Raw genomic sequence first — 13,308 nt, forward strand, 5'->3', positions numbered from 1 at the left:
ACAAAAATGAACAAACACATTACACATTTACCAGTTGAACTTGAAGGCAAAACAAGACTTACAATATTCAATACAACCTAAGACTTCAACAGTCAGCATATCATTAAAACAAATATTGCAATTTCCTTCCTTTAATCAATGATTATAGTATCAACCCACACAAACATAATGATAAGACTTTATGATGTTGCATAAGTAAATAAGAGTGGGGCTTTAGCAACCAAAACATTCTTATTAATATGGAGTACTAATTATACAAACATTTAACACCATTGTCTTATCAAAGTAGCAAATTCGATCTTAATCTTAAATACCACTACTCCTAATTAGCAAAGAATCAACATATTATAGATCAAATTAGTTAAGAAGAGCAATAAATCTTGTTAATAACGGGGAAAATAACACACTTGTTCATTTCTTTCTTTTTCCATTGAAGAATCAACACTATCCAAAAAAAAAAAAGGCTACAGTAATTGATGATTGCTTTCTTTTCAGTTGATCATAATAACCTCACAAGACCTACTACAATTCCTCTGCCCATTTCCCACCCCTCTTTCATCATCATCATCATCATCATCATCATATTTAAATTACAAAAAAAAACACAAAAAAGAGAAAATTTGCAATTGGATTGAAAAAAAAAGAAAGAAAAGTTGTTCACTTAAAAAAGATAAAAATCACGATGAATGAGGAAGTGGAGGGGGCAACATTTGACGGAGAGAAGTATGAACCTGGTGGTTCTGACTACTCATCTGACTAGTCTGAGTAGCAACAGCTGCATTTTGAACAATAAAAGGATGATTTAGCAACCTCATCGCCGTCCACCTCCTGGCAGGCTCCCTCTGTAAGCAACACCTTATAAAATCCCTAAACTCCCTTGAAGCTGTGGGCGGCGCCTCTGGTGGAGCACTCATACAAATTGCACACATCAAGCTTGCCCAATCTCCTTGTCGCCCAACATTGAACGGAAACCTCCCTAAATAAAACTCCAATACACTAACCCCAAAACTCCAAATATCCCCTGCATATCCATCATACAGCCCTTGATTCAAATCCGTATTAATCCTTTCTGGGCTCATGTATGCAATTGTCCCCACACTCGAATTACATGGATCCATGGTTTGTGCAAGAATTCGACTCACCCCAAAATCAGCAATTTTGACTTGTCGGTTAGTATTAATCAGCAGATTTGATGGTTTTATATCTCGATGAACGATTCGTCGTCTATGAAGATAGACTAACCCTGACAATACTTGCCTAGATAACTCTGCGAGGTAAGCTTCATCTGCGATGTGTTTACCTTCCAAAGATCCACGATCCATGAACTCCAGAAGTACCTGGATCTCACCGTTATGGTCGAACATATCGAAACATTTGACAACGTTAGGGTTGTCAACGTCGCGGAGAATCTCGATCTCACGGCAGATCTGACGGCGAACCATCTCCTCATGGTTTCCATATATGACTTTCAAAGCGTAGATCCGCGATGTAGGACGATGGATGACTTGGTAAACTGTTCCACCAGCGCCGGAGCCGACCCGATTCTTCCGTTCCAACTCGGAGAAACTGAGCGTAGCAGAGTTAGAGTTAGATGAGGATGAGTTGGAAGAGGTGGAGGTGGATGAAGGGGCGGAGGAAGGGGGCAGAGGGAGGGGGACGGCGAGAGCTGGGTTTCTTTTGGGAAGAGGTAGGGTTAAGTCAGGACGGCGACGAGAGCGGTTAGCACGCTCCGACGTGGTTGTTGGGAGTGGTGGAGGATTCATTTGGGTAAAGGCAATGGAAAAAGGAATAAGAGGGGACACTAATGAATGATGATTGAATCGGTAAATACTAAATAAATATATTTATATAATATATGTACACATGTATTGGGGTTCGATTAATCGGCGAACGCCATAACAAACAACAACAAACAACACGGTGGGGGGGTGTCGTCGTCGTCGTCGTCGTCGTAAGTGGTAATTCAAATGTTTGATTTGTTCAAGATTGGTAAAGAGTGTTACAAGACCAAATTGACGGGAGAGGTAAGAAGAAGGAGTCGTGTTACTTTATTGGAGAAGGTTCGAGGAAGAAAGGTGAGATGGTTATAATGACAATCAAATGAAGGGAAAAGAAGGGTAGGGTAGCTATCAAAGGAGAATCCAGATTTAAAACAAAGGAGAGAAAGGAAGGTGGTGTTGGTGGTGGGGTTTGGGAGGAGGAGAGGGGGGAACAAATGTCACGCGCTAATGAATAATGAGAAATGAAATAGGGGATTGATTGTTGGTGTTTGGCCAATCCAGAGTCAAGGAATCAAGGGTAAAAAATGTGAGGGGGAGTAAATGGGGTTCAGGATTCTGGAGGATATGGGGACTATCTCGTGTCAACTTTTAAGTACAATCGGCTTAGGGTTCTTATGCATTTACTTTTTACACATTTCTTTCTTGTTGGTAACTCACTTGCATCAGTTGCATGTGTTTGTTGCCAATGTTATAATGTTATCAACTTAGGTAATTGTCAACATGTCAATTCGGATAAACGGATCGGGTTTGAGTTGAGTTTACCCGTTCGGGTAGAAAATAGTTCATTTTGGATATCAGGGTCGGGTTGAAAATTTAACAGTTCGGTTCGGATTGGTAGACACGGGTTCATATCGGGCATGTTTAATATCGGGTTGGGGTATAATCGGGTTGGATCCGATTGTAAACGGGTTTAGCCAGGTTGTAACAGGTTGGGTCATATTATAGTCGGGTCGAGTCGGTTTGGGTTGGAACACGACGGATTGTAACAGGTTCGAATGATATCGGGTCGGGTTCATTTGTAATGCGTCGGCTTGAATAGGTTTAGCCGGGTTACATTTGATTCAGGTTCATATCGATACGGGTTCTTGTCATTTCCGTTCTTATCGGTTTGGATTCATACCGTGTGGGTAGATCGGAATGAAATGTGTAGCATGTTGTAATTCGGGTCAGGTCAATTCGGATCCAAATTATCAACAACATCGGGTTATTACTAAAATCACAATTTTCAATACGTTTAATCATTTTTTTTTAAAGAGAATAGATTCTCTATTTTTATACCACGTATCCTATAAATTTGAATTAAATTTGACGTCTAAACCCGAAATATTTATAATATCGATGACTTAATTAGGGGACAAGGGTGATAACTAACCTTTAAAACCGTTACAATTTTAGGACCAGTAGAGTATATTGTATATGACTTAGTTTAGTAATCGATAACTGATGTGGCCTAATTGAGGAATTCCACCCTGAACCCACCAAAGAACGACACATGGCCCTTACATGCTAGGCAGGCACACATCCGCGTACAAACTTTTCCTGAAAAGTAACAATAGGGGCCCAAAGACTATCTATAGCAGGCCCACAATGAAGTCACACTATGCCCTTACATCCACTAAGGACACATGTCCCCATCTCTGAGGTCAGCCAATCATATAGCTAGGGTTTGTGACCAATTTCCAAAAATCCTAGTCCTATAAATAGCTCAGATCCCAAGGTGAAAGGGACATTCAATTCATTCTCACCTACCTTAAACTATTTTTGCTCTACCTTCTTTCTACAAATTACTTCTCTCTCTAGCGTATACTTACTTAGGCATCGGAGGGAATATTCCTACGGGAATATTCTTGTTTTGTAGGTTGCAGGAAGGTCGTGCCAGCGCATACTTGATACCTCCGAGGAAAGGGTGACACATCAGCACCAACAAAGTTCCCACAACATTTGGCGTCGTCTGTGGGGAGGAACTGCAATCAGATGACGAGGGGCATAACGACAACTCGGGAGAAAGGCATCCACATGAAAGGAGCCAACACCATATGGAAGAAGCAAATCGAATTGCCAACGCCGGGAACACACCTCGCCGAGTCCAGGAAAAGCCGAAGTGATCGTTGAAGAGGAGCAGGACGTCGAGGCACCCCCTCCTGGTGGTCATCTCATCCCCAGTATAAAGGATATTGTACTGGATGAAAATTTGGACCTGCCGTTTTCAGTTGGAACGCTGTGAGAAATCCTAACGGGATTCCAGCAACAGATGAATCAAACCTTTCAACAGCATATGAGCACCGCGTTGCAGGACGAAATAGGAAGGAGCATGCTAATCTATAAATACTGAAAGGACAACCCCACAAAGGCCTCTCAGCCTTGGTGATGTGACCTAATTAGGGATCCCCCCCGAACCTTCCAAAGAGAGACACATGGCCTTCGTATGCTGGATATAATAAAGGCCCAGAACTATCTATAGCAGGCCCAAAAGTACAGAGGCACACTGAGCCCTAAAAGCATCCTTTAAAGGACACATGTCCCAATCTCTGAGGTCAGCCAATCACACAGCTAGGGTTTGGGACCAATTCCCAAAAAACCCTAGTCCTATAAATAGTTCAGATCCCAAGGTAAAAGGGGGCATTTAATTCATTCCCACCTACCTTAAACTATCTTTGCTCTGCCTTCTCTCTACAAATTACTTCACTCTCTAGCCTATACTTACTTAGGCATCAGAGAGAATATTCCTAGGGGAATATTCTTGTTTTGCAGGTTGCAGGAAGATCGTGCCAGCGCATACTTGATACCTCCGAGGAACGCGTGACACATCATCACCACAAAAGATCCCACAACATTTTGCGCCGTCTGTGGGGAGGTATATGTTAGGTTATGATACATATGAATAAACATAAATCATGCGGAAAAACCATAAAGCCAGGAAACATATTATTTACACATAATCATTTAGCATAATTCAGATGCATACACTTTGTAGCGTGCCCTCCCTAGCTGCGCCTGAACCGAACAAGAACAAGTCTTTAGGACTCCAAGTGTCGTCCCTCCGTAGATAGTCCACAACACGCCCGGATCCGCCTTAAGCTTGACCAACTAGAATCGCCCTTAAGGTTACTAGGATTTTCGGCTATTTGGGTTGAAAATGTTTGGCTGATTTTTGCTTGAAAATCTTACCTTTTGAATACTTCAAATCTCGATGTAAATATGTGACCCTAGACACCTATTTATAGAGTTTATGGAAAGGAATTATAATCCTACTAGGATATGGATTTATTAATTAGAATCCTATTAGAACTCTAAATAATAAATTTAATCTTTTAGGATTAGGATTTAATCAATGCACGAATTCCGATAGGATTAGGATTCGTTACGAACACGAGCACACGCACACGCATGCACGCCCGCACGCAGGCCTTGCGGCCCACGCCGAGCGCACAGCGCATGCGGCCTCGCAGCCCATGGGCTTCGTGCGCTGACAGGCTAAATCGCACTCCTATCAAAGATAAACCCATCGTTCACCAACTAAAAATATAGTAAGGGAAGCAGGGATCGTATCCACAGGGAAACAATGTTCTTTCTACTATTAATCGACAAGTCTAGACTATTGGGAAACAGGAATATGTGTTGAGTTGTATAATAAAACTACGACAACAATAAAATAGGGAATAATAAGAAATTAAAAGGTCTAGGGCATAGGTTCACCGATGAACAACATTTGATAAACAATCAACGATAGTCAATGAAACAGATAATTAGACTAGCATGCTCTCCAGAATCAATACTAATCATAGACTTAGAATTAACGGGCTTTCGCTACGTATTAATCCCAATTCTACCTATTAAAACAAGCCTAAACATCAAATTGCATCTGTCGAATCTTAATTTGATATTGCGAAACTAATACAATCAAACCTGCGCAAATCTAATTGTAAAGTAAATAGGAGCAATCAATAGGAATTAACAGCTAAACCAACAATCAACAGCAATTAATCATCCCTTCATATTCGTTCACGGATTCCCAAAATCCTAGAAAATCAACTACTCACACATATTTAAATTCAACCAAATAAACATATTAAATAAAAGCATGATTAAAATTGAATAATAAAATAAGAAATAAAGTAATACCTAAAACGAAGAACGAAGGATTAGCTGAAAGTTTGAGTCTTTAATTAAATAAAAGTTGAGTGTTTGACAAAGTTTTCATGAAAATAATAAAGTTGAAGTTCTAATACTAGGAAAATAATACGGAATTGCGAGAGAGTTTACTACCAAAAGCTAATTTAATATATATAGCCTCCCCCTTAAACCTACGGAGAGAAACGAACAAAAGGAATACGGGTTGGGGCCGAAAACCTGGCACCCCGGTTTGTGAGAACCGACCAGTTTTCGGTCCTTCCCAGCATATAAATCCTACAGGTAGCAAAAACCTGGAATCCAGGTTTGTGAAAACCTGCCGGTTTCGCGCCTAAAATTAAAATCCTCCTTTTCTCAAAACCTGCCGGTTTTCGGTGCAAAACTGCACAAAATCTCTATCTTCAAAACGTCATAACTCCTTCGTTATTTATCGGAATTCGGCAAATGACCACTCGTTGGAAAGATCTTGAAATTTAGAATCCAACCCAATTAAAATCACTGAATTTGGAGTTGTAGAAATTGATTTATGATCAAAAGAGTGGGAGAGAGTCGCTTTTCTACTTCTTTCACTATTCGCTTTGCTTGTTAACTCTTCCAACTCAATGTTTGTGCTCTCGAAAGTACATAATCTCTTGTATTGATTCAAATGAGTAGGAAATGAACAAAAATATGCTAATTTCTACAATGATGAACCTGAAACTACAACCACACTAAAAGGAGCACATTAGTACTAAAAATCGCTCCGAAGAGCTCATTTGAGATAAAAAAGTACTAAGGGACGGGGGTAAAAACACTATAAAATATGAACATATCAAACTCCCCCAATGCTTGTCCCTAAGAAAAGAAATCATCGATGGATACAAAAATCAACTTCACCCCAAACATATTTCAAAACAATGGATACAATTCAAGGCAAAATTCAACGAGCATGCATCAATGCCAACCAATCAAATTCATTCAACCACAAATCCTCCCTAACAATCGTCACACAGAGCGAACCACAAGTGCACAATGGAATTCAAGACTAGTGCTCACACACTCTTCACTCGTTTATGTGGCGGGTAAAAGATGTACCCGTTCGCTCTCCTCCCAACATGTATGTGAACAATGCCATCCCAAACTCACAACACTCGTGTGTTTAAAAGAACATGCACTCAACCTAGTAGTCGACTCGAAATATGTCATGTCATAAATTGCATTGATAAACAACTACTTTCACATTAATACGACTCTATGCACAAAGGTCGGAAGGTCTTTAAAGCTTGTAATGATAGGCTTAGGTAAGGGTGCGGTAAATTTGGGTAAAATGTGAGCTTAAAGCCTTGGCTTTGGGGAGCATAAATCCTAAATATAACAATGATCAACCAAAATAATGATCATAACTCTCCCACTCAACACATGACAAAATAACAAATAACCAACACCATACTTTCTTGCATTTTTTCACAATTATAACCAACACTCATAAGGATATGAACTAACAAAACTTGAGTGAAATAATACTTTGAAACTTTTCTGAGAGTAATAGATTTTTCTCTTTTTTTTTTTCAATCTCTCTTTTTTTCTTTCTTTTTGGAGCCCTTCACATTTTCCATCCTTCTCATCTCTTTCACTCTTCATTTTTTTTTCTTTTCAAACAACATACAAGATAAGAAGAATTCCCTTATTTCCTTTTTTCAACGCCCAATTTGTGCTCAAAATGTAACACAATACAACTCCCTCACCTCACTTACTATTAGCTCCCCCAAGCTAGGCTTGGGACTAGTAACCAACGGGGATTTCGTGGGCTTTTAATATGGCTAGTCACCGAATAAAGGGGCACAAGCAACAACATGGGCAGAAAAGAGGGAACAAATGTATCTAATTTCATCTGAAGGCTACCTAAATAGAAAAGTGCATTTGTCCTCCTCAATGTGCATGTATAAGAGTCATAAAACATTACTAACAGTTGCAAACCAATACTCAAAATCAACGACACACCAGGAAGCTATAACACATTCCTAACCAAGTCAACTAACCAAGCACCACGTCCACAAACAGTTAGTCAAGATTGACTGATGTTAAGGCATCAAAATAGTCGAATCTCAAAACATGGTTAACAAATCAACAATGCTCGTCATCAAAAGCCAAGAATAAAAACAGTTTCCAATCAAGGGGCACAGGGGAGCATGGTTTTTGTATTCATCGGAACGTATTTTTGGTAAATTTTTTTTTTTGAAAAGCGATAAACTACACCAGAAAGAAATAACACATACCTCCCCCAAGCCGAACTCAGCAATGTCCTCAGTGCTTGAAGGAGTAGAGATCGAGGGTGTCAATCTTCGTTGAACCCCTCCGACTCCAACTCTTATGTGCCTCCCCCAAAGAGATTGGTTAGTAAATAACCAACCAACGAGCGTAGAAGCTTATCATGCGCACTCGCACATCTTTCGTGCAACAAGACATGCACAATAATCAACAACAACATTTGTATAAAATCCCAACAAACTCTATGCCAGTAATTAGTGGGATGCATAAAGGAAGAAGAACAAAAAGAAAAAACAATAATAAAAGAAGAATAGGAAAAAGAAGAAAAAGAGAAAGTAGGCATACTCTCCTTATGGAAGTTGTTTTTGCGGACTATTGATTCTTCAACCTCAATGATCAATGAAATAGCTCTCTTTGTGTTTTGGAATTCATGGTGGACAGGCTCTTCACCATATAGAGCTCTCTGCAAAGCATCCACCTCTTCTTTGTAAGTACTGTAAGTACCTGCAAAAGATTCACAAAGAGGAACATACTCTATTGGGTCATTGGGCTTTTGATTTTCGTGGGGAGGAAGAAGATCCTCAAGCAAAGGTTTTATGGGGAAAGACAAGGGGAGTGAGACGGTGTAAACGGGGCTAAGAATAACCCTTCTTGGACTTGGAATATGAGGGGTAGGGGTTGACACAACAACAAGGGTTTTATCAACTTCAACTTCCTCATGGACTTTCTCTATAACATATGGCTTTTCAGTTGCAACAAATCCTTCATCCATTGATCCAATAGTCACATCATCATCCTCCAACTCATCCTCAACCTCAGTTATAAGTTCCTCCCACCCTTGGTTGCCTATGGGTTCACTCAGTTGACCCCCATCCCCAACACAACTCAAATCATTATTTTCAATAATTTCTTGAACTTTTCTAAATCTCTCAAGAGTAGCCTTACTAGCTTTAATAATCTCATTAGTAGCCTCTTGAGATCTAGTACACTGAATCTCAATCTCAGATTTTAATCTTCTTAATTCCTCTAAGAAGCTATCTCTACTTTCTGATTCGGGTTGAACAGGATTGGGCAAGGGTTCACAATAATACACGGGAGAAGCAACAGTGGAATCATGAGGCAAAACATTGATATCCATGCAAGGGTTAGATAATTCATTAGAATAGGCATGATTATCATAAACATTAGAATGCACCTCATTATAACAAGCATTCAAGGAAGAGGGGGTAGAAACATGTAGATTATGCTCATAATTTGGATTAGCACATGGAACATGAATGGTCATTTCACGCTCAAACGAATCCCTTGCAAACCACATATAGTAATCCCACATATCATCCAAAGACAAGGCTCGAAAATCACCATTAAATCTACTTTCTATCACATTCCTTGTATACTCATTCAAACCACCATAAGCAAAACCACAAGAATCCCAAAGATTAAAATTGTTGTGACCAATAAAATCATTTAGTCTATCGAAATACACCCAAAAAGGCTCATTTACAAATTGAGGAAAAGAATAATAATCCATTTTTTTTCAAAGAAAAACTAAAGAAAAGAAAAATTTGACAGGCTAAATCGCACTCCTATCAAAGATAAACCTATCGTTCACCAACTAAAAATATAGTAAGGGAAGCAGGGATCGTATCCACAGGGGAACAATGTTCTTTCTACTATTAATCGACAAGTCTAGACTATTGGGAAACAGGAATATGTGTTGAGTTGTATAATAAAACTACGACGACAATAAAATAGGGAATAATAAGAAATTAAAAGGTCTAGGGCATATGTTCACCGATGAACAACATTTGATAAACAATCAACGATAGTCAATGAAACAGATAATTAGACTAGCATGCTCTCTCGAATCAATACTAATCATAGACTTAGAATTAACGGGCTTTCGCTACGTATTAATCCCAATTCTACCTATTAAAACAAGCCTAAACATCAAATTGCATCTCTCGAATCTTAATTTGATATTGCGAAACTAATATAATCAAACCTGCGCAAATCTAATTGTAAAGTAAATAGGAGCAATCAATAGGAATTAACAGCTAAACCAACAATCAACAGCAATTAATCATCCCTTCATATTCGTTCACGGATTCCCAAAACCCTAGAAAATCAACTACTCACACATATTTAAATTCAACCAAATAAACATATTAAATAAAAGCATGATTAAAATTGAATAATAAAATAAGAAATAAAGTAATACCTAAAACGAAGAACGAAGGATTAGCTAAAAGTTTGAGTCTTTAATTAAATAAAAGTTGAGTGTTTGACAAAGTTTTCATGAAAATAATAAAGTTGAAGTTCTAATACTAGGGAAATAATACGGAATTGCGAGAGAGTTTACTACCAAAAGCTAATTTAATATATATAGCCTCCCCCTTAAACCTACGGAGAGAAACGAACAAAAGGAATACGGGTTGGGGCCGAAAACCTGGCACCCCGGTTTGTGAGAACTGACCGGTTTTCTGTCCTTCCCAGCATATAAATCCTACAGGTAGCGAAAACCTGGCATCCAGGTTTGTGAAAACCTGCCGGTTTCGGGCCTAAAATTAAAATCCTCCTTTTCTCAAAACCTGCCGGTTTTCAGAAACCGGCCGGTTTTCGGTGCAAAACTGCACAAAATCTCTATCTTCAAAACGTCATAACTCCTTCGTTATTTATCGGAATTCGGCAAATGACCACTCGTTGGAAATATCTTGAAATTTAGAATCCAACCCAATTAAAATCACTGCATTTGGAGTTGTAGAACTTGAGTTATGATCAAAAGAGTGGACGAGAGTCGCTTTTCTACTTCTTTCACTATTCGCTTTGCTTGTTAACTCTTCCAACTCAATGTTTGTGCTCTCGAAAGTACATAATCTCTTGTATTGATTCAAATGAGTAGGAAATGAACAAAAATATGCTAATTTCTACAATGATGAACCTGAAACTACAACCACACTAAAAGGAGCACATTAGTACTAAAAATCGCTCCGAAGAGCTCATTTGAGATCAAAAAGTACTAAGGGACGGGGGTAAAAACACTATAAAATATGAACATATCATGCGCGCCCGCCATTTGCTTTGCTGGGCCTAGCCTTGCGCTGGGCCTGGTCGAGCACTTGGCGTGCGGTTTGCTGGGCGTTGGCCTGGCCTCGTGCTGGGCCTTCGTCTAGCAAGCCTCGTCCGATGCTAATTCGTACGATACGCTTTCCGATTAAATTCCCGATTCCGGAATTCATTTACGATACGAACTATATTTAATATTTCCGATTCTGGAATTAATTTCCGTTTCGAACAAAGATTTAATATTTCCGTTTCCGGAATTATTTTTCGATTCCGATAATATTTCCCATTCTGACAATATTTCCGTTTCCGGCAATATTTCCGATTCCGGCAATATTTCCATTTCCGATAATATTTTCCGATACGTAACATGTTTCCGTTTCCGGCAACATCTACGACTTGGACAATATTTATATTTCCGATACGATCCATATTCCCGTTTCCGGCAATATCATCGTTTCCGGAGTATTCATTTCTTGCTTGTGACGATCTCAGCTCCCACTGAAACCAAGATCCGTCGATTCCGAATATCCATAGATGCAGTATGTAGACACCTACTTTTGTCCCCATTCCCGAAAGGGAAAGGTTCGATGATGAAAGCATAAATCTCCACTTGACAACGCATCTCCTATAAAATAACGAATCTCAATTCCCCTTTTCATTTCACCCGAAACCTGCTATTTATAGAAACCTGCTATTTATGGAAACCTGCTAAAAATAGTAACTGCCGTAATGGTCAGCTGTTAAAAGTGGCAAGTCATAAAAGATAGAAACCTGTCAGAATTAGGTGTTGCACTCCAACATAAATCCTAAATGAGATAGAAAACTGCGAGAATCCTATTCCTAATATGATTCGGAAATAAGAGTTACGTATTAATTAAAATCCTAACGAGCCTAGAGTTCGTAACGGGCCCAGGCGCATTCCGTCATGAAATTGATACGCACTAAAAGACTCGATTAAGTCTCAAACACTACGGATTTCAGGAATCCGAATCTGACTAAGAAAACAGCCCAGACCCTATTTTCAACGCCTGGCTCTGGGCGCCGAAATCTTCGGCGCCCAGGCCTGGGCGCTGGAATTACCTAGGTACGTGTTTTTTTCCTAATTCTTTGTGGATTAGAACTCTGCAATTCTATCTTTCCACGAACTCTTCCGTATAAATACAGCCCCAAATTCGACGTGAAAACAACACACAATTCATATTCTGAGTATTGACTCCAACCCTTAGCCTAAGCCTCTCGCTGCGAAATTGTTCACGCGTTCTGTCGCAATCGATCCATAAATCGAACAGAACGTATCCTGTCCCATAATTTGAGATTCGTTAAATAAAAAGGAGAAATAGCAAAGTCAAAGTGGTTAGTTTTCTGAGAACCGTGACGCACCTCTCAAGGGTGCGTCGTAATGTGTCCCTTTTCGATGATTTAATTGCTTTCCTCGCCCTTTTTATGAACTGTTAAACTAATTAAATCTGATTGTTCTATCACGCCTAACAAATATAATATTTTTGGGAAATTGGATTATCATGCTAGGTCCCTTAATGCTATTTAAATCAGATAATCGCGATCGATCTAGTATTATATGTTGCATATTGCTAAAATCAACTCAGATTAGTTTAATAGTTAACGCATGTCCCTTCAATTATTTATGCTGAGCTAGTAAGGATATCCTGCCTCTGGAGTTATCGAAGAGCGAGTACTCCTCTTGGTAGTTACAGTCCCCCGAACCCTCAATCTCTACCTTGCGGGTGTATGTTGAGAGATCCCCACACCAGGGATCACAAGGGAACCTACGACCGTCGTGGTCAAACATAATTGCACTCCCTTTATGTCACGATAACCGGGTTTTGTCAGTTTTTCTCATTGTCGTTAAAAACTGAATGGCGACTCCTATATTACTAGTCAATTGGGTGTAAACTCACAGGAAATCCAATTACACTTGATTGAATAAAAAGAATCGTCACACCCACGAGGGACGAGGTCACGCATTAGCCTCGTGCTTTTTCGACCCCTTCACAGTGGCGACTCCACTGGGGATAGTGAAGAAAATACTCGTGCTTGCAGGTAATCAAAATAGCCGAAGGGTGAA

General features: G+C 39.5%; 1 protein-coding gene across 1 annotated transcript; it reads right to left on the reverse strand.

Annotated features, from left to right (window-relative positions):
- Positions 1–357: 357 nt before the first annotated feature.
- On the reverse strand, positions 358–2,240 carry LOC110785209 (mitogen-activated protein kinase kinase 5). The gene has a single exon (XM_021989644.2). It carries the CDS (start codon positions 1,761–1,763, stop codon positions 678–680), a length of 1,086 nt encoding a protein of 361 aa, XP_021845336.1. The 5' UTR covers positions 1,764–2,240; the 3' UTR covers positions 358–677.
- Positions 2,241–13,308: the final 11,068 nt, after the last annotated feature.

The sequence above is a fragment of the Spinacia oleracea genome, chromosome 2, assembly GCF_020520425.1.
Source record: "Spinacia oleracea cultivar Varoflay chromosome 2, BTI_SOV_V1, whole genome shotgun sequence".
NCBI lineage: Eukaryota > Viridiplantae > Streptophyta > Magnoliopsida > Caryophyllales > Amaranthaceae > Spinacia > Spinacia oleracea.